The 22,682-nt window shown below is 44.1% G+C and overlaps 1 protein-coding gene across 1 annotated transcript in view; it reads right to left on the bottom strand.

The window, feature by feature from the left end:
* The window catches only part of PPIG (peptidylprolyl isomerase G), a 168,009-nt gene that overhangs the window by 112,297 nt on the left and 33,030 nt on the right, over positions 1-22,682 (bottom strand). The window contains exons 7-8 of the mRNA XM_030208759.1: positions 3,355-3,384; positions 3,119-3,258 (exon numbers count right to left, since the gene is read on the bottom strand). Of these exons, the coding sequence (XP_030064619.1) occupies positions 3,119-3,258; positions 3,355-3,384 (170 nt within the window). The remainder of the gene's footprint in view (positions 1-3,118; positions 3,259-3,354; positions 3,385-22,682) is intronic.

Genomic DNA, 22,682 nt, shown 5'->3' on the forward strand with positions numbered 1-22,682 from the left:
CAATGCCGGTCATTGGGGGAAGGATGTGTGTGGATAAGAGAAGTGCTAGTCATTGGGGGGGGGGGGGGGGGGGGGGGGGAGAGAGAGAGAGAGTGTGTGTGTGGATGAGAGAAGTGCCGATCAATGGGGGGGGGGGAGGGGAAATGTGGATGGATCTGAGGAATTAAACCAAGCTTGCTCTCATTCCCTTGAATATAAACCCGGCAGTATATATCTCAAGTTAACAGGTTTTTCCCCCCCCTTTTGGGGGGAGGGAAAGCTGTAAATTCAATTTATACTCGAGTATATTCCTGTTTTTGCTTGCTTAAGTACTGTAAGTGCGTTCTGAAGCTTAATAAAGACCTCTTATTAAACTTTTAAAAATGTCCAGTTTTATATATAAACAACCCAATAAGTAAGGGCTAAGCAAGTTACAGTGGTGGAAATAAGTATTTGATCCCTTGCTGATTTTGTAAGTTTGCCCACTGACAAAGACATGAGCAGCCCATAATTGAAGGGTAGGTTATTGGTAACAGTGAGAGATAGCACATCACAAATTAAATCCGGAAAATCACATTGTGGAAAGTATATGAATTTATTTGCATTCTGCAGAGGGAAATAAGTATTTGATCCCCCACCAACCAGTAAGAGATCTGGCCCCTACAGACCAGGTAGATGCTCCAAATCAACTCGTTACCTGCATGACAGACAGCTGTCGGCAATGGTCACCTGTATGAAAGACACCTGTCCACAGACTCAGTGAATCAGTCAGACTCTAACCTCTACAAAATGGCCAAGAGCAAGGAGCTGTCTAAGGATGTCAGGGACAAGATCATACACCTGCACAAGGCTGGAATGGGCTACAAAACCATCAGTAAGACGCTGGGCGAGAAGGAGACAACTGTTGGTGCCATAGTAAGAAAATGGAAGAAGTACAAAATGACTGTCAATCGACAAAGATCTGGGGCTCCACGCAAAATCTCACCTCGTGGGGTATCCTTGATCATGAGGAAGGTTAGAAATCAGCCTACAACTACAAGGGGGGAACTTGTCAATGATCTCAAGGCAGCTGGGACCACTGTCACCACGAAAACCATTGGTAACACATTACGACATAACGGATTGCAATCCTGCAGTGCCCGCAAGGTTCCCCTGCTCCGGAAGGCACATGTGACGGCCCGTCTGAAGTTTGCCAGTGAACACCTGGATGATGCCGAGAGTGATTGGGAGAAGGTGCTGTGGTCAGATGAGACAAAAATTGAGCTCTTTGGCATGAACTCAACTCGTCGTGTTTGGAGGAAGAGAAATGCTGCCTATGACCCAAAGAACACCGTCCCCACTGTCAAGCATGGAGGTGGAAATGTTATGTTTTGGGGGTGTTTCTCTGCTAAGGGCACAGGACTACTTCACCGCATCAATGGGAGAATGGATGGGGCCATGTACCGTACAATTCTGAGTGACAACCTCCTTCCCTCCGCCAGGGCCTTAAAAATGGGTCGTGGCTGGGTCTTCCAGCACGACAATGACCCAAAACATACAGCCAAGGCAACAAAGGAGTGGCTCAGGAAGAAGCACATTAGGGTCATGGAGTGGCCTAGCCAGTCACCAGACCTTAATCCCATTGAAAACTTATGGAGGGAGCTGAAGCTGCGAGTTGCCAAGCGACAGCCCAGAACTCTTAATGATTTAGAGATGATCTGCAAAGAGGAGTGGACCAAAATTCCTCCTGACATGTGTGCAAACCTCATCATCAACTACAGAAGACGTCTGACCGCTGTGCTTGCCAACAAGGGTTTTGCCACCAAGTATTAGGTCTTGTTTGCCAGAGGGATTAAATACTTATTTCCCTCTGCAGAATGCAAATAAATTCATATACTTTCCACAATGTGATTTTCCGGATTTAATTTGTGATGTGCTATCTCTCACTGTTATCAATAACCTACCCTTCAATTATGGGCTGCTCATGTCTTTGTCAGTGGGCAAACTTACAAAATCAGCAAGGGATCAAATACTTATTTCCACCACTGTACGTGTTTTATACTAGCCAGTAAATGCAAAACTTGCTTTGAATATCAGGCCTAGATATCCTATATAATAATACTCACCTCCAACGTTCTAACCTGTCTGGGACCGTGGATCCCTCGGAAGTGGTCTGCTAGGCAGCTTAGAACACACTGACGTCAGTAACGTCACTAGCTGATTCCAAGGCAAGGGGCCTACTCTTCCCCATGCCTGGGAATCAGCTGTCATTGCGCCGCTCCCTGCCACTTCTGAGCACGTGACAGGCAGCGGGGCAACACAGAACCCCCCCCCCCGGCGCATCACCAAAGCACCCCCCCACACCTGAAGATCAACACCCCCACCCCACCCACGTCACTCCCTCCCTCCCATCCCGTTCAAGGCCCCCTCATGCCCCTCCCACCGAGTTCAACTCCCCCTCCGCGAAACTGACCCCTGGACCCCCCTGCCGCGACCCTCTCGACCCCCCCCCTTTCCGCCAAAAACCCTCCCCCGCCGCGTTCCTGTGCTGACGACAACCAAACTTCTCTTCTCGGCTGCGCCGGGGCGTTGCTTGATGTATGATCATCTGTTCAAGTTTCTGTGCGTGCGTCTGACTTCAGACGCACGCACAGAAGCTTGAACAGATGATCATTCAACAAGCATCACCGGCGCAGACGAGATGAGAACTTTGGCTGTCTTCAGCACAGGTACGCGACGACGGTGGGGGAGGGTTTTCTGCGGGAAGGGGGGGTCGAGAGGGTCGCAGCACGGAGGTCCAGGGGTCAGTAACGTGGAGGGGGGTGTTGAAATCGGATGGAGGGGGGAGTCTGGAACTCGGTGGGAGGGGCGTGAGGGGGCCTTGAACTGGGAGGGAGGGAGGGTCTGGAACTCAGAAGGGAGGGAGGGAGGGGGGTCTGGAACTCACAGACGGAAGGAAAGGAAAGGAAGGAAGGGAGGGAGGGATCTGGGGAGGGGGGTCTGGAACTCGGAAGGGAGGGGAGGGATTACCTTGCTAGTGCCCATTTCATTGCCTACCGAAACGGGCCTTTTATACTAGTTTCTATGATAAAGGACAAGCAAGGATCTGAACACACAGTTGCTCTTTTGGCACAATGGAAGTTATGTACTGGAACTTCACCTCTGGATTTCGGAATCAATTCTCCACAGTTCAACACACGAACTTCAGCATATGGTTTACTGGATGCATCTGTTTTCTGATTCTCTATCTCCTTAATGACTCCTTGTCCAGAGATGACTTGACCAAAGACAACATGAAGACTAAATAGTAAAACAAAAACAAAAAATGAAGTGAATATGTGACATTATAATATGTATTTATAATTTATTAGAAGGATGAAATGATAAAATATTTACCCATCTAAATGAGGTGTCGGTTTGGTTGTTCTTTGTAAGTCATCAGGTGAAAATTAAAACAAAGAATCAGAGAAAACACAGTTAGCCCTCTAAAAAAAGGAAAAAAAAATATATTTGCCATGGGAACAAAAGAAACCACATTACAACAGTTAAATAATTTTTGACCAACAACTAAAAAGCAACGGATATCTCAGAAGAACTTCACAGCTACTGCTTCTTAAATTATAAAGTGCATTATAAAATGTTTTGGGATACTTTGTGAAAATGCAGCACAATAATGTTCAGTATATTCTATTTAAAAGCAGCATGTAAACGAAGTTAAACACTAAATAAGACAGAACAAGGAAGGCATATTAAAACGTACCAAATATGTTCTATAAAACCCAGCCCAAGACTCAGGCCATCAGCTAATGGTTCTCCACAGAATGAGTGCTCCTTTCCATAATGAAAAATGTGCTTTGTTAAAATGTCAATGAAATTACTTTTAAAACGTTGTTAAAATACTATCAAATATTTGTTTTGCCCTGAGGTCAGGAGACAAACTTCTTTTTTCTACCACTTCATACCAACTCACCAAATAACATGCCCTGGTAACACAAGTTCCCCTGCTGGCTGAAGGTAGCATGAAGAAATCTCCTCTAAGACCAAATCCTCCTGCCAGCCAGGCACACTGCATAGCAGCAGCCATCTTTTGCACACCAGAACTGAAGTGCAGCACCTTTGCCACATGTGAGGTTCATTATTGTCATGGTATATTCAAAATTAACCCATTTGGAAACACTGCCCCTGAAAAAGAGAGACTCTTGATCCTCAGTCTATTGCATCACCACTATATGCAACATTATAGCCCTGCTACAGGACATTCAAGATGTTTCTTTATCCATTAAGCATTTGGATTTTATTGGAACAAAATCAAGTTCTAATTGTACTCCATGATTTAATCACCAATTATTTCAAATCATGTCAAACTTATTTAGTTTAAGGAAGACAGTAGAAGCTGCTTTGTTCATAAAGCATTTACTATGCAGTATTTTAATAATTCTCAGATTACACTTGGCTGTTCATCTAAAGAACTGGTTCTGAAAGTTTTGAACTAGTCAGTACACCTGAAAATCTGAAAAAACATAAATTACCTCCAAAGTTACATTGTAACATAGTAGATGACGGCAGAGAAAGACCTGCACGGTCCATCCAGTCTGCCCAACAAGATAAACTCATATGTGCTACTTTTTGTGTATACCTGACCTTGATTTGCATCTGCCATTTTCAGGGCACAGACCGTAGAAGTCTGCCCAGCACTAGCCCCTAGTTGAAGGAACAAACCCAGCAATGCAACATAAGACAATCTCTCACATGCAAAAAAGAATAACATGGGATCTGCTGTCCCAACACACCACTTTCAATCACCTTCTCTCACCATCATGCTACCTTCTTAACAGCAAACCCTCTTCTGCCCCCTGAGGACTGATGCCACCCAGCACTATAGTGCTCTCCTGCTGATCTCTTCCACCCACGCTCCATTTTCTCACTCAATTCACCTTCTCTCAAACTCCCCCTGCTCCAATTACCCCCTCAACTCTCTCTCTTGCTCCTGCTGCCCAAGTCCTCCTCTTGCCTCCATGCTTACTTTCTTGCCTTAGCTCCACTCTCAGGCTCCATTCATCCCCAGCCACACCTCCACTTACTTCCCAAATTTACCTCCTTACTCCACATTCCTCTCTCTTCCCATACTGACTGCTACCCTCATTTTCCCCTCTCTCTGTCATACCCTTTTCTCTGTTCCCCTTCTGTTCCTCCAACTCCCCTTTTGGGGCATCCTAATCCCTTTTCCCTCGTCCCTATTTTACCCTTCACTCCACCTTTCTCTCTTCTCCATTTTATCCTTACTCTCCTCTCTTCCCACCTTGACCACATCCTGCAAACCCTCCCTCCTCGTCCTGCTCCAAGCCGCCTCTCTTTGCCCCAATCCCTTCTCTTACCATTTGTCCCCAAACTCCTCTCTCTTTCTCTCACCTCCTCTTTGCACAATACATATCTGAAGGGGGTGGGGTTCTGGTACTTCAATCCCTCTTCCTATCTCTCCTTGTTTGGGGGAAGAGAGTGGGGAGCCCCAAAGACCAGAAGCAGCAATTACCTTCTAGATAGCTTCTTTGGTCGTGGGTGGGAGGGTTTAAGGGGCAGTCAGGGAATGAGCATGAGGCATATGGGAAAGGAAACAGGTATGAAAATACTCACCCTGTGTTACCTCACCTCTTTCCTGTAACTTTTGCAGGCAGTTAGCCAACTTCTGCATTCCCACACCTGTAGCAGCAGAAAAACCCACATCGCGGCAAAGAAAATGGCTCTGCATTCATACCTCCTCCTATGGCAAGCATACCCTTAAGGATACGTGTACCATGAACTCAGAAACCCTGATCTAAAGAAACAAAACTATGCAAGTTTAATATGCTGGGTATTTTAAAGTGTGACTGATATGTTTTGGACTGTTCTGAATTTTGTTGACTGCCTCCTAAAACATACCTAAGAAATTTTCGTAAATTATTGCAAAAAACTACGGTAAATAAATGCATATGTTAGTACTAAGGGCTCAAGAATATATATATTTTTTTTATTCTTTCCAACCCAATGGAAGTTGGAAATAATTATACGAAATAGGATGAGAATGTCTGTCTAGGGCCAAAAGTAACTCCCTGAAAATGAAATGGAATGGGATGAAACTTGACATGTGGGAAAAACTGGTAAAAGACTGAATTAAAGACTAGGCCAAATTGGACCAGAGGGTCCAAAGAAATAACTCCCCCCTCTCCCCCAAAAAACCCAACCCAAAAACAATGGGCCAAAGCAACTCTATGGAAGAGGGAGTTCCAGCTTTTGTAGCATAGAAACATATATACAGTGAAACATAGTGGTTAGGGAATTCTTCCTTTCAAACTACCTCTCCCTGCTCTTTACTCTGCCAAACTCCAAATTGTTCCGACTCTGAAATTACTCACCCCATCCCATAAAACTACTCCTGCAACTGTACCACCATACTAAACACTGTCTCCTCCTCCACAACTAACCTCTCACATACTGCCCCACCATCCCCTAGTTACCACCCCAACTGTCTCATCACACTGTCAACTGCACCCACCCCCAAACAATACCCTATGTAACTGTTCTATCCCCAAAGCTATTCCCCCCACACATAGCAGACATACACAAACACATGCACAGCACACACAGGGATTACAAATAATTCCCTGTGATATAGTGAATATTTTTTTCATTGTTATTTTTTTAAAAGCTTTTTATTAGAAATTTTTAGACAAATAAAATTAGAAAAGTATAACAATAAGTTTGTATAAATTACAATATATTAGTAGTGATGTCAACTGGCTATATGAATGCACTATGCAGTAGGACCATAAAATAAAACCTGTTGAGGTATGGAAAGGAGGTTATGAGTTTGTATAATAGGTGCATTACGAACAATATGCAAATGGTAAGTAAAGCGAAGATACTTATCTGTAGCAGGTATTCTCCAAGGACAGCAGGCTGATCATTCTCACAAGTGGGTCGACGAGCTGCATTGGCCCGGGAACCGGCATTATGCATAGCAAATAGAAGAAGTTTTGCTAGAGCCTCCTGGCGAGCGTGCCGCACCGCGCATGAGCAGAGTGCCTTCCCACCCATCACGCGACCGCGCTCCTCAGTTTAATCCAAAAGCATAAATAGAAGAAAAGAGACAACTCCAAGGGGAGGTGGGCAAGATTGTGAGAATGATCAGCATGCTGTCCTAGGAGAATACCTCCTACAGTTAAGTATCTTCGCTTTCTTCGAGGACAAGGAGGCAGTACCATACTCAAAAGTGGGGTATCCCTAGCATCCAGGCTCACCCAAAACAACAAACACAGGTCAACTGGGCCTCATAACTGCGAGGATGTAACGTAGATTAACCTGAAACTATATACAAACTAGCTGAGAGTGCAACCTGGAACAGAACAAAATGGGCCTAGGAGGGTGGAGTTGGATTCTAAACCCCAAACAGATTCTGAAATACTGATTGCCCAAACTGACTGTAGTGTCGAGTATCCTGCTCAAGACAGTAATGAGATGTGAATGTGTGGACTAAAGACCACGTCGCAGCTTTGCAAATCTCTTCAATGGAGGCTGACTTCAAGTGGGCTACCAACGCAGCCAAGGCTCTGAATTATGAGATGTGACATGGCCCTCTACAGTCAGCCCAGCTTGGGCATAAGCGAAGGAAATGCAATCTGCTAGCCAATAGGAAATGGTGCATTTACCGATGGCGACTCCCCTCCTGTTGAGGTCAAAAGAGACAAACAACTGGGCAGACTATCTGAAGGGCTTCGTCTGCTCCGTGTAAAATGTCCAAGGTGTGCAAGCTGCTTTTGCCAGGATAGGCATGAGGGCGGGGGAAAAATGTTGGCAAGACAATCAACTGGTTCAGATGGAACTCCTACACCACCTTTGGCAGGAACCTAGGATGCGTGCAGAGGACTACTCTGTTGTGATGAAACTTAGTATAAGGTGAATCCACTATTAAGATCTGAAGCACACTGACCCTACAAGCTGAAGTAACAGCCACCAACAAAATGACCCTCCAGGTGAAGTACTTCAGATGGCTGGAATTCAGTGGCTTAAAAAGAACTTCATCAGCTGGGTGAGAATGATGTTGAGATCCCATGACACTGGTGGAGGTTTGATAGGGGGCTTTGACAAAAGCAAACCTCTCATGAAGCGAACAACTAAAGGCTGTCCAGAGATAGGCTTACCTTCTACACGCTGATGATAAGCACTAATTCCACTAAGGTAAACCCTTATGGAGTTGGTCTTGAGACCAGACTCTGATAAGTGTAGAAGGTACTCAAGCAGGGTCTGTGTAGGACAAGAAAGGGGATCTATAGCCTTGCTGTCACACCAGATGGCAAACCTCCTCCATTTAAAAGAGTAACACCTCTTAGTGGAATCTTTCCTGGAAGCCAGCAAGATCCGGGAGACACCCTCCAAAAGACCTAAGGAAGCAAATTCTAGGCTCTCAACATCCAGGCCATGAGAGCTAGAGACTGGAGATTGGGATGTAGAAGCGATCCCTCGTTCTGCGTGATGAGGGTATTTTAGTAAAAACCCTAGTTGCTTGAGCACCTGGATAGTCTTCTGCTTGGACTCCCGAGCACCTTCCTCCGATGTGCTCTTTACCAGCCAATCATAGTAACATAGTAGATGACGGCAGAAAAAGACCTGCATGGTCCATCTAGTCTGCCCAAGATAAACTCATATGTGTAAACCTTACCTTGATTTGTACCCGTCTTTTTCAGGGCACAGACCATATAAGTCTGTCCAGCAGTATTTCCCGCCTCCCAACCACCAGTCCCGCCTCCCATCACCGGCTCTGGCACAGACCCCGTATAAGTCTGCCCTCCCCTATCCTAGCCTCTCAACCACCAAGCCCTCTTCCCCCCACCACCCAATTTCAGCTAAGCTTCTGTGGATCCATTCCTTCTGCACAGGATTCCTTTATGCCTATCCCACGCATGTTTGAATTCCGTTACCGTTTTCATCTCCACCACCTCCCGTGGGAGGGCATTCCAAGCGTTCACCACCCTCTCTGTGAAGAAATACTTCCTGACATCTTTTCTGAGTCTGCCCCCCTTCAATCTCATTTCATGTCCTCTCGTTCTACCGCCTTCCCATCTCCGGAAAAGATTCGTTTGCGGATTAATACCTTTCAAATATTTGAACGTCTGTATCATATCACCCCTGTTCCTCCTTTCCTCCAGAGTATACATGTTCAGGTCAGCAAGCCTCTCTTCATACGTCTTGGAACGCAACTCCCATACCATCCTCGTAGCTTTTCTTTGCACCGCTTCCATTTTTTTAACATCCTTCGCAAGGTACGGCCTCCAAAACTGAACACAATACTCCAGGTGGGGCCTCACCAACGTCTTATACAGGGGCATTAAAACCTCCTTTCTTCTGCTGGTCACACCTCTCTCTATACAGCCTAGCAACCTTCTCGCTACGGCCACCGCCTTGTCGCACTGTTTCATCGCCTTCAGGTCCTCAGATACTATCACCCCAAGATCCCTCTCCCCATCTGTGTCTATCAGGCTCTCCCCACCTAACACATACGCCTCCCTTGGATTTCTACTCCCTAAGTGCATCACTTTGCATTTCTTCGCATTGAATTTTAATTGCCAAATGTTAGACCATTCTTCCAGCTTCTTCAGATCTTTTTTCATGTTTTCCACTCCCTCCGGGGTGTCCACTCTGTTGCAAATCTTGGTGTCATCCGCAAAAAGGCAAACTTTACCTTGTAACCCTTCGGCAATGTCACTCACTCGAGATAAGGGAACACATGCACTTCCAGTCTGCATAGCGACGCTGAAACTACCGCTAGACATTTGGTAAACACCCTGGGAGCTGACTTGAGCCCAACAGGCAACACGCAGTACTGAAAATGATGTTCCCAACTAAAATCGAAGATACTTCCTGTGAGCTGGAAGTATCGGTATGTGTGTATATGCATCCTTCAAGCCCAGAGAGCCTAGCCAATCATTTTTCTAAATCATGGGAATAAGAGTGCCCAGGGAAACCATCCTGAACATTTCTTGGACTAGGAATTTGTTCAGAGCCTTTAGGTCTAGGATGGGACGCATCCCCCATCTTTTTCTGCACAAAGAAATACTTGGAATAGAATCCCTGCCCTTCTTCCACCAGAGGCAGGGAATAGAATCCCTGCCCCTGGTGGAACGGGTTCAACTGCATGGGCCTTAAGAAGGGCGGAGAGGTCCTCTGCAAGTACTTGCTTTTGCTGAGAGCTGAACAAATGAGCTGTTGGTGGGCAATTTGGAGGTTTGGGTGTATCCTAACCGGACTATTTGAAGAACCCACTGGTCGGAGGTTCACCTTTGGTGAAAAAATTTTAACCTCTCCCCAACCAGTAAGTCGTCCAGCATGGACACTTTTATGGTGGCTATGCTCTGCTACAGCCAGTCAAAAGCCCGTCCCTTGCTTTTGCTGGGAAGCAGCAGGGGCCTTAGGTACATGCTGCTGATGAGAACAAGCGCGCTGGGGTGTAGCCTGGGCAGGCTGGCGAGTCGCTGGAGCATACCTACACCTAGAAAAGGCATAAGAGGTACTCTGGGACCCACCAAAATACCTCCTAGATGAGGAGGTGGTCGCAGAAGGTGCCCAGCGGGAGAGAGAAGACATAGCATCGGTATACTTCTTGATCTGGTCAACCAGTTCCTCAAACTTCCCTCCGAAAAGGTTATCCCCCCCAGCATGGGGCATCTGCCATTCTCTGCTGAACCGAATAGTCCAGGTCAGAGACCTGCAGCTATGAGAGCCTGCGCATCACTATACCCTGGGCAGAAATTCTGGATGCCAAAAAGTGTCATAACTGCCCTGGCCAAGAACTTGCGACACGCCTTCTGCTGCTTGACTAGCTGGCGAAAAGGCTCGGCGTGCTCCGGAGGGAGTGCATCATCCAAGTCAGACAGCTGCCTCACCGAGTTCCGCAAGTAGACGCTCGTGAAGAGCTGGTATGATTGAATACAGGCGATGAGCATCGCAGCCTGATACATTTTTCTCCTAAAAGAGTCCAAGGTCCTAGCTTCTCTGCCTGGGGGAACTGAAGCATAATCCCTAGTACTCTTGGCTCTCTTGAAAGTGGCATCCACCACCATGGAGTTGTGGAGTAATTGAGACCTCGCCAACCCAGGTTCCCCATGGATCCGATACTTGGTGTCAATTTTCTTGGGGACCACAGGGACAGATGGAATGCCCAGTTCCGAATGAGGACTGCCTTGAGTACCTCATGAAGAGGAGCCGTCACTGCCTCCTTAGGTGGAGAAGTGTAGTCCAGGACCTCAAGCACCTTAGCCCTGGGCTCATCCTCCACTTCTACGGGGAAGGGTATGGCCTCTGCCATTTCCCGCACAAACGCAGTGAAAGAGAGGCTCTCAAGTGGGGACAACCTTCTCTCAGGTGGAGGGGAAGGTTCTGAAGGTTACCCAAAGGACTCATCAGAGGAAAAGTACCTGTGATCCTCTTCAGACCCACGAGCGCTTCTCCTCGGTGTCAGACAGCACTTTCCTCAGGGATGTCTGAGACTGTGCCCGCCTTGACGTCGAGGACTCATGGCTTCAAGAACAGGGTCGAGGGGTCGGTTCTTGCCTTAACTCCGGCGAAGCTTCCTCTACCAATGTCGGAGAACCAGCCTGATAGCAGTCGACACTGAAACCGCAAGCAGTGTCGGGGGCCGCACTGCGGGCCAGGTGAGGCTACAGCAGAAGGCATGGAAGGTGCAGGCACCCGATACCGATGCACATCGGTGCATATAGGCCAGAAGGCTATAGCAAAACTTTTTCTTTTGCTATGCATTATGCTGGTTCCCTGGCCGACGCAGCTCATCGACCCACTTGTGAGTATGATACAGCCTGCTTGTCCTCAGAGAATATAGGTAATAAGAGGTATTGTAATAATTAACCAATGGTGTCCAAGTTTTTAGGGCTTTTGAGATTATCTAATTGTAGTGCTGTAGCTGTTTCATATTTCTTAATTAAACATAAGTTCCACCATTTGAGAAAGTTTATATTTGTACTGTCCTTCCAGTGCTGGACAATTGAGTCGCCAGATCTATCATCAAACTGAATAGTTTGTGGTATCTGTATGGTATTTGTAGATCTGAAATTACTATTTTATATGAGATGGATATATTCTTGTCCAGTGGAATTATGCTTGTAATTCTTTCCCAAATGTCCTTCCAACAGGATTTTATGTTGATGCCTTGAAATTGCATATGGGATAAAGTTCCTGTTTCCTCAGAACACCAACAACACACTTTCTGAGAAGGGTTCTTAGTCATTTTCAACAGTTTTGAAGGAGTTCAGAATGCTTTATGAAGGATAAAAAAGGAAGACTGTTATGGTGAATGATAAAGAAGATCTAATAATGGTTTTAAACCAAAGGTTATGCCAATCTATGTTTCCTGAGCTGGTGGACAAGTTGTTTCCCTATTAGCTCTCTAAAGTGTTACCTGAATTTCTGTTATGCCATCTGTAAAGTTTTATAGATTTTAGATGCCTTTTGGGTATTTTTAGAAAGAAGTAAATCCAAGTTAAAAACTCAGATGATTTTGGGTTATAATCAGTGAGATTTATGAATTTAGAGATGAGATGTATGACATGTTCAATTGGATAGTTCAGGTTGCAGTAAATTATATATGACAATAATGATGCTAAAAAGGTTAAATGTGTTATTTTGCACCAATTGAGAAATGGACTAGAGTCCTACTTTTTGCCACCTTCACTAATTTAAATTGGATTTATTTAGTTTGATAAATGGGTTTTTCCATAGCACTATATCTATTGGGTGCTTGTATCTCAGTTTGCTTTTATTTAGAACCTCTTATTATACATGCTGTTGATTTTATAATGAGAATGCCATTTGGAAAGCAAAAATTTCCCACTAAAAGGGTGAAATGTAATAGACATGGTTTTAATTTATTTGCTTCAAATGTAAGCCATTTTGGAAGGTCAGATGAATGTGTGAGTGTGAGCCATTTGATAGCTTGTGACATTTGAAAAGCCTGATGGTTCAATTTAAAACCTGGGAAATTGATGCCACCTTTATGTTTCAGTAGTTTCACTTTGGCGAGAGCTATCCTTGGGGTTTTATTTTTCCATATAAAATGTATTTATTTTACTTTCTAATGTTTTGTAAAAGATTGCTGGGAAGTGAGTTGGAATCATACTAAACATATAACTGAGTTTTTGGAGCATCATTTTTATAGCTTTTGTTCAGTCCCACCAGTTTAGAAATAAAGGAGACCATTTATCTAAAGTATTGGTGATCAGTTGGTTAATAACATCTATATTTATCTGTTTGTTTAGGGGAGTTGCTGTACCATATTCCCAGGTGTTTACTTTTGTTGGGCTCCCACTTAAAAGGGAATTCATCTAGATCAGGGTGTCCAACCTGGGCCCTCGCAAGGTCAGGTTTTCAGGATTTCCCCAATAAATATGCATGAGATCTATTCGCATACAATGGAGGCAGTGCATATAGACAGATCTCATGTATATTCATTGGGGAAATCGTGAAAACCAGACTGGATGGCGGTCCTTGAGGATCGAGGTTGGACAACCCTAGTCTGGATGGTGTTTTAATATATGCGGTGATAATGGCACAATGGCTGATTTATTCCAGTTAATTTTGTAGCTGGATATTGAAGAAAAGGAGTTTATACATTGAAGTAAAGCTGGAAGTGAACTGATATTGATGTATAATAAATTGTTTGAATATATAGATAATTTGAATGAGTCATCTTGAAGTTCAACACGTACTTGGGATTGGCTCTTATAGCTAGGGAGAGGGGTTCCAGAGTTAAACTGAAAAGTTCAAATGTTTTTGAAGCTCTACCATTTTTTTTTTTAATGTTTGAATATTTTATTGAGCATCATTACAATACAACAATGTAAACTTCTTCATTTTTCTCCCACATTTCCCCCCCTCCTCCCCCTCCCAGCTCTATGTCAACTGTCCTTATTGGGTTAATCGCTTAAATCGAGACCACAGTTCAGAAGATGGGCTGTACCTTCCCATTCTTTTGTCCGTTAGTTGCTCCAATTCCCCGACCAGGGAAAGTTTCAGAGTCCAGTCCAGCTCTGAGGGAGCCACCTGTTTCTTCCAGTGCATTGCAATGACACTCTTAGCCGCTGTTAAACAAATCCTCTTTAGGCGCCTCTGCCATTTAGTTCCTCTTCTGTTACCGAAACCCAAAAGACACCAATGCGGCGTACATTGAAACGGCTTATTCGTACTTTCTGAAATTTTTGTCGTTACTGTCTTCCAGAATGTTTGTAAAGTCCGGCACGACCACCAAATATGCAAAAAAGTCCCCTCCTCATCTCCACACCTCCAACACAGTGAGGATGCCGAGGAGAACATAGCATGTAGTCGATGCGGGGTGTAATACCACCGCGACAATATCTTAAAAGCATTTTCTTTTAACAACACACAATTCGAGGCTTTTTTGACTTCTATTACTATAGCCTTCCACTCATTTACTGTAAATTCCCTTTGCAGATCCTGTTCCCATTTTATCATATAAGCACATTTCTCAAAAGATCTACCTCTGATCAATTTGTACAACATAGATATAACTCTTCTCATTTTCCCCAATGATCCCCACAAATTTTCAAGTTCCTCGTATTCTCCCGGGTCCCTTTTCAACCACCCTTGTTGGCTCATATAATGCTTGACTTGTATATAAAAATAAGTATCTCCCGCACCTCCCCCACACTGTTCCCGGATCTCCTCTAAGGGTCTTAACTCCCCATCATCCAGAAGATCCCTAAAACAAATCAACCCCTCCTCTTCCCACCACCCTGCAACCTGGTGGCCCATTCCCACTTGAAAAGCCGGTTCCCAACCTATACCTGCCATTGTGGAAGTTTTCCTCTTTATCCAGAACCTGGTTCTGAAAGAAGCCCACAAGGTCAACAGATGGTTCACAAATGGATTCGTTGTCATTTGGCCATATACCCTCGGTTCTAGTGAAGCCCATATAACCGACTTCAACTTATAACCCTGCACCATCTCTTGGTCTAAACTAGCCACCACCGATGGAGGCTCCTGACTCCATGCCACCACAAACTTTACCTGTGCAGCCCAAAAGTACCATTCCAAATTGGGCACCCCCCTCCCTCCCAGGTCCACCGACTTCCACATCAATTTCCTATGTATTCTCGGAGCTTTACCCCCCCATATAAATTTCATAATCTCCCCCTGAAGCTTATTTATTTCCTTTTTAGGTACCTGCACAGGCAAAGTCTGAAACAGGAACAAAATCCTGGGTAAGATATTCATTCGTACTGTTGCTATTCTCCCCCACCAGGATAGCCACTTACCCTGCCAGCCCGCCATGTCCCTATGTATTTGTTGAAACAACGGGCCATAATTTAGTGAGTATAGCTGATTCAACTCCGAGGGTATCTGAACCCCTAAATATTTGATATTGCCCTTCTTTAGTCGAAATGAGAACCCCTGTAGCATTTCTTCCAGTCGACCCTGTGGGATAGTCACCCCCAGAACTTCAGACTTGTCATAGTTTATCTTAAACCCTGAAATTCTACCAAATTGATTAAGCTCTTTCACCAAGTTTGGTAAAGTCGTCAGGGGACTCGTGACAAAAAACAGAATATCGTCAGCAAATAATGCCAGCTTGTGTTCCCTGCCCGCTACCACCATCCCTTTTATGTCGTCCATCTCCCTTATCCTCTGCGCCAGCGGTTCAATCGATATCGCAAACAACAAGGGAGATAGTGGGCATCCTTGCCTCGTACCTCTCCCTATCTTAAATGCATTAGAATACCCCCCATTTACCTTGATCCTTGCCGAGGGTCCTTCATATAACCTTTGCAACCATCCTATCAACCCCTCTCCCACACCAAGATGCCTCAAAACCTCCCATAAATAGGGCCACTCCACCCTGTCAAAAGCTTTTTCAGCATCTGTGCTTAGCAAGGCCATATGTCGACCCTCCTGTTGAGCCTCCCAAATCATATGCAGTGTACGGCGTATATTATCGGCTACTTGTCTCCCCGCTACAAACCCTGATTGATCTGGGTGGATTAATTTGGGCAATATCCCCCCTAATCTGTTCGCGAGGACCTTAGAGAGAATCTTAACATCCAAATTAATTAAGGAAATTGGTCTATAAGACCCACACGCAGAGGGGTCTTTGCCTGGTTTCAGTATGAGTGATATACCAGCTTCATGCATACTAGAAGGGAGGGAGCTGCCCTGGAAACAAGCATTTCCCACCCTTACCAACAACGGCCCTACCTCCCCAGCAAAGATTTTATAAAACTTTGCAGAGTAGCCATCCACCCCTGGGGCCTTCCCTCCTTTAAGTCCTTTTATGACCTGCCTAATTTCCTCCAAATGAAAGGGGGCCTCTAGCTGTTCACAATCCTCACGAGATAACTTGGGCAACTTAAGAGAGCACAGTTCCTTTCTAATTTCACCTTCCTCCACTCCTATAGTGCTAGTATATAGTGTACTATAAAATTTCAAAAATTGCTCTCTAATCTCTCTGTCCTTGTAAAGGATCTGATCCCCCTGCCCTTTAATTTTGGTAATCAGCGAGTCCCGTTGACGGTGTCTCAAACAGTTAGCCAGCATCCTCCCTGACTTATTACCAAACTCAAAAAACTTATGCTGGAGACGTTTCCTCAGGAACTCCACCCGCTCAACCTGTATTTGATCCAAGGCCACCCTCCATTTACGTACCTCGCGCAACTCCTCTCCCAACCCCCCTTCCTGATGTTTACGCTCCCAGTAGGCCAACCTCTCCCTGGCTTCCAGTTCTTTTGCCTCCCGTTCCCGTTTTTTCCTGGCACCCCACTTAATTAGGTGACCCCGTACCACCGCCTTTAAAGCATCCCAGAGTGTGCCCTCCGATACCTCCCCTATGTCATTCATACTACAGTAATCTTGAATTACCTTGCGTATATCCTCACATATCTGTTTATCGCCCAAGATGCCCTCATTAAGCCTCCAAAATCTCTGTTTATCCTCTTCTCCCAACCCCTTCAAGTCAAGCTCTACCGGGGCATGATCAGAGACTGAGATAGACCCCACATCTGCATCCACAACGTGTTCCCATAAAACCCGGCTACACCAAATCATATCAATACGTGTATATGAGTTCTGCGAGTGAGAAAAGAATGTATATGCCTTCTGGGTCGGATGTTTAAGTCTCCAGACCTCCAGGAGATCCAATCTCGAGGCCAGTGCCCTCAAACTCCGAGTATAAGGCTTGTGTACTGTAATGTGTCCCTTAGAATGATCCATAGATGTATTCCACAAATTAAAATCTCCTCCCATAATCATCCCACCTCTTTGAAATTGAAAAAGTTCCTCCCTTATATGCTCAAAAAACTCTCCCTGACCAGAATTAGGTGCATAGACATTCACAATTGTCACAGATTTCCCATATAAGAGCCCTCTGACCGCTAAACAGCGCCCCAATTCATCTCTATAAATGTCATCAGTTACAAATGGAGTCCCTTTCCGAATATAAATGGCCAAACCGCCCACCTTCCCCCCTCTTTTGTCAAAGTGTGCAATACATTCACTGTAGGCCCTCTGCTGTAATAAATGTGCCTCTCGGCGTCTAATGTGTGTCTCCTGCAGCAAGACTATATCCCATCTACTCCTCTGTAACTCCCGATATAACATATTTCTCTTCCTCTGCGAGTTTAACCCATTCACATTCCAAGTTCCCACCCTCAACCCTTTCCCTCCCTGTACCCCCCTCCCGCCCCCCTGTTGCTGAGCGGTACCATTTGCCGCCAACCTAATACTGTAAGGAAATAACCCCTCGCCAGAGCTGACTCCCCCCTCTCCCCCTCTGTTTTTCCCCCCTCCCCCCAAACTCGTATTCCCTCTCTCTCCGCTCCACCTTCTCCAAACTCATTACATTATAACAGTGTAGAAAACATCCATTCTCTGAACTCATAACAGAAGATAACTATTGCAAACCCTGTCCGGTAACCCTCCCGGGCTACTCAACCACCTATAACTGTGGTGAACTGAAACCAGTAGTGTCTCATACTTTCCATCAGGGTACTCTGTCCATTTCCGGCCTATGTGAGCCCGGTCCTTTGCGAGAGCCCGCCTTTTGCCACGACGATCCTCTCTTCTCGGTTGCTGCCTTCCCTGGTTTCCCTGTATCTCCATCAGATGGCAAATTGTTACAGCCAAGCTCCTTCAGCACTTTCCATGCTTCAACCAGCGAGGTCACCCTCCTCGTGTGGCCCTCTACTGTAAGCTGCAATCCAAACGGGAAGACCCATCTGTACCTGTAATTGGCCTGCTGTAGAAACTTGGTCAGATCTCGAAACTCTCGTCTTCGTTGCAGCGTGCCCAGGGCTAGGTCTTGAAATACTAGCACTGTCTGATTGTCCCAGGGAATTTCACCCATCAATCGTGCCTTACGCCAGACCAGATCTTTAGTCTTATAATCCTTAAAGCATGCCACTATATCCCTGGGCTGTTTATCTCTTCGGGGTCCCAGGCTTCTGTGTACCCTATCAAATTGTATCTCAGTCCCATCTCCAAGCATGTGTTCATCTCCTTCAGATGCCAGGATAAAGGCACAAATTGCTTTCACCACCTTAGTGCAGTCCATATTTTGATCCGTTTCTAGGACCCCTTTGAATCTTAAATTATTTCTTCTGGATCTATTTTCTAAGTCCTCAAGATCCAACTGCATTTTATCTTTCTCTGCACGCAGGGAGCCAATCTCTGTTTTCAATTCCAAGATGTCTCCCTCCACGTGCTCCAGTGCTTCCTCAGCTTGTTCCACCCTGGTGCCAATTTCCCTCACCTCTTTCTGAATGTCCACCACTGCTTCCTTGATTGTTTTCCTCACTGCCGCCATTTCAGCTTTGAGCGCTTTAAACCAGCGCGTTACCTCCTGCTTCGTGAGTTCAGTATCGCTCTCCTGCTGTTCCATCAGCCCCTCCGTATCCGAGCCCGAGTCCGCCATTTTGTCTCGCGCCTTGCGCGGGGTGCGGCTCGATGTTGCCGCTCCGTCCCGCTGATCAGCGCTGTATTTAAATTTCTCCAGGCGCTTTCGGGTCGCCATCGATCCCCGGACTCAGGCCGCCTAAATTCGCGATCGCGATTTCGCTGGGGGAAAATCACTGTTTTCACTGCTGCCCCGACGGAGCTCAAACTTCAAGCAGCCATCTCTGACGGTGACGTCACTTCCTCTGAAGCTCTACCATTTATCATTATAGAGGCAACTGGTGATTCATATAGAACTTTTATCATGTTAACAAAAATATCACCAAATTTATACCATTTTAAAACATGGAAAGGTAGTCCCACTCAATCCTGTCAAATGCTTTTTCTGCATCTAAGGACAGCACTAATGATCGAGTGTATTGAATTGTCAATGGGTAATTACCAGGCGTGAAAAAGTTTTGGCCTCTGTGAATAAGGGAGGGAAGTATATCACCTAGGCAGATGGCTATAATTTTAGCATATATTTTGTTATCTAGATTGATTAATGATGTGGACCTACAGTTTTCAACTTTGGTACAATCCCTATATGGTTTAGGATGGGGAGTAACATGATGCTGGATTCTAAAAAAAGAACCTGTATTACTTTTTGTTGTTAGTATGTTTTTATATAGTAAGAGGAGTATGGAGACAAGAATATCTGAAAAGTCTGAGTAAAATTCAATACTGAGACCAGGTGCTTTTTCTTTTGGCAACAGTTTTATTGCTTTTAGGATTTCTTCTTTGGAGATATCTTTATCAAGATGAGTTTGCCGGGCTGGATTAATAGATGTGGGGAATTAGCTGTGAAATCTTTAAATTTTTGTTCAGAGAATGAAATTTCAGTTTCTTGTAGTACTTACATAAGTACATAAGTAGTGCCATACTGGGAAAGACCAAAGGTCCATCTAGCCCAGCATCCTGTCACCGACAGTGGCCAATCCAGGTCAAGGGCACCTGGCACGCTCCCCAAACGTAAAAACATTCCAGACAAGTTATACCTAAAAATGAGGAATTTTTCCAGTCCATTTAATAGCGGTCTATGGACTTGTCCTTTAGGAATCTATCTAACCCCTTTTTAAACTCCGTCAAGCTAACCGCCCGTACCACGTTCTCCGGCAATGAATTCCAGAGTCTAATTACACGTTGGGTGAAGAAAAATTTTCTCCGATTCGTTTTAAATTTACCACACTGTAGCTTCAACTCATGCCCTCTAGTCCTAGTATTTTTGGATAGCGTGAACAGTCGCTTCACATCCACCCGATCCATTCCACTCATTATTTTATACACTTCTATCATATCTCCCCTCAGCCGTCTCTTCTCCAAGCTGAAAAGCCCTAGCCTTCTCAGCCTCTCTTCATAGGAAAGTCGTCCCATCCCCACTATCATTTTCGTCGCCCTTCGCTGTACCTTTTCCAATTCTACTATATCTTTTTGAGATACGGAGACCAGTACTGAACACAATACTCCAGGTGCGGTCGCACCATGGAGCGATACAACGGCATTATAACATCCGCACACCTGGACTCCATACCCTTCCTAATAACACCCAACATTCTATTCGCTTTCCTAGCCGCAGCAGCACACTGAGCAGAAGGTTTCAGCGTATCATCGACGACGACACCCAGATCCCTTTCTTGATCCGTAACTCCTAACGCAGAACCTTGCAAGACGTAGCTATAATTCGGGTTCCTCTTACCCACATGCATCACTTTGCACTTGTCAACATTGAACTTCATCTGCCACTTGCACGCCCATTCTCCCAGTCTCGCAAGGTCCTCCTGTAATCGTTCACATTCCTCCTGCGACTTGACGACCCTGAATAATTTTGTGTCATCGGCGAATTTAATTACCTCACTAGTTATTCCCATCTCTAGGTCATTTATAAATACATTAAAAAGCATGAATTGTTGAGCTATATTATATTTCTCTTTATATTTATTATTATGTGAGTCAGTATATTCTGGATTTATGTTTTCTAGATTTTAGATATTGGGCCAAAAGGTGACTTGATTTATTATTTTCTGTGTAGAATTTAGATGTTTACATAAACATAGAGGATAATGCTTCAGTTAATAGAGATGAATTAAATTTATATTTTAAATATAGTAATTTTAGGTAGGTCTTATGGTCATTATTGTTTACATATTTGTTTTCTAAATTTTTGATGCTTGATACTAACTTTTGTAATTTTTTTCCTTTGTTCTGTATTTTTCCCTGATGTGTAGCTTATAATTACACCCCTAATTGTGGCTTTGTACACATCCCACATTGTGTATGTAGGATAGTCTTATATGGAAGTATTATTAAAAAACTCCTCTGAGCCCATTCAGATAATATTGACAAATTCTTCATCCTGAAGTAATAATGAATTAACCCTCCATGGGGATTTACTTTGCGGAAATGTCTGAAATGATTAGTGATATGGCTGAATGATCCAAAATGGCTTTGCTATGAATTTAAGCTTGGATAACATGTGGCATAAGGATGCTAGATAAAAGAAATTAATTTATTCTGGAATAGCTTAAATGTGGGGGAGAGAAAAAAGTTTAATTTCGCTTAATTGGATTAAAAAGATACCATGGGTCTTATGAGGCCTAGACTTTTTTTTAAGGATTGGATGTTAACAGCTGCTTTGGGTTGTCAGAAGGGAGACTGAGATTTTCTATCTGTAAAAGGATCTTGTATTTGACTGCCATCTCCCCTGAGTATTGTAGGAATGAGCCCACTAGAGCCAGTTCTGATGTTATTGGATGGAAGAAAAGGGGATTGTCTGTTAGGAGAATATGTATTAAATAAGTTTAGAAGATTGTTGTTTATTGAGATTACTACATTTACCCATCTACCACAGTTATCAGAGAACTGTTTAATTATATTGGATTAAAGACACTTATGGATAAGAATAGCCACACCATTTTTCTTTTGGAAAAAGCAGAGTAAACCGCCATTGTCTAATTATTATCATTTAAGAATTTGTTATCATGTACTAGTAAGAGAATATCTTGTATATAAGCTATATCAGCATTAAGTCTTTTTACATATAAGTAGTTTTTTCCCCCCCTCTTGATAGGATTATTTAACCCTTTTAAGTTGAGGGAAACTATGTACATAATAATGACTTATAATTGGGCTGGTGAAATTGCGCCATATTCTAGATATTAATATTATGATTAGACAGAGAAAATGACAGTGATGAAAAGTATTATAAATTGATTGCATACAATAAAGCACGGTGCATATGAGACTGATTGTTCAAAACAGGTGGCTAGAACATAATCTTACAAAAAGGCATTTAAGGGAGATGAACATTCCCTAATACCAGCTAAACTGAATCTATACAGGTGAATAGGAGAGAAAGATGGCTGTGCACCAGAGAAGTACACAGATAGTTGGGAATATTTCTTCATTAGACATTGGTTGTAACACATAGTATATGTCACTTGCTTTCGTTTTCAATGCAAAATAGGCACACTGAAGGGAAAGAGATGGTGCATATTTGCTCAATAGACAACAGCATTGAACAAAAGGTGTATATCAAAGATGTATCAGTATATCTCATTTAGTAAAGGTTATTAGAATAGACAAACAAGAGAGACAAACCATATTATGTATAGTAGGAGATCCATATTCAAAAATATGAAATGATAATTTTACATCTGAATGAAAAACAGTTTTCACAGAATATGTTGTAACTTTGACAATTGTGAAATGAACACTAGCGAACATTATAGAGGAAACAGATGAGT

This window comes from Microcaecilia unicolor, chromosome 7 (genome assembly GCF_901765095.1).
Source record: "Microcaecilia unicolor chromosome 7, aMicUni1.1, whole genome shotgun sequence".
Lineage (NCBI taxonomy): Eukaryota > Metazoa > Chordata > Amphibia > Gymnophiona > Siphonopidae > Microcaecilia > Microcaecilia unicolor.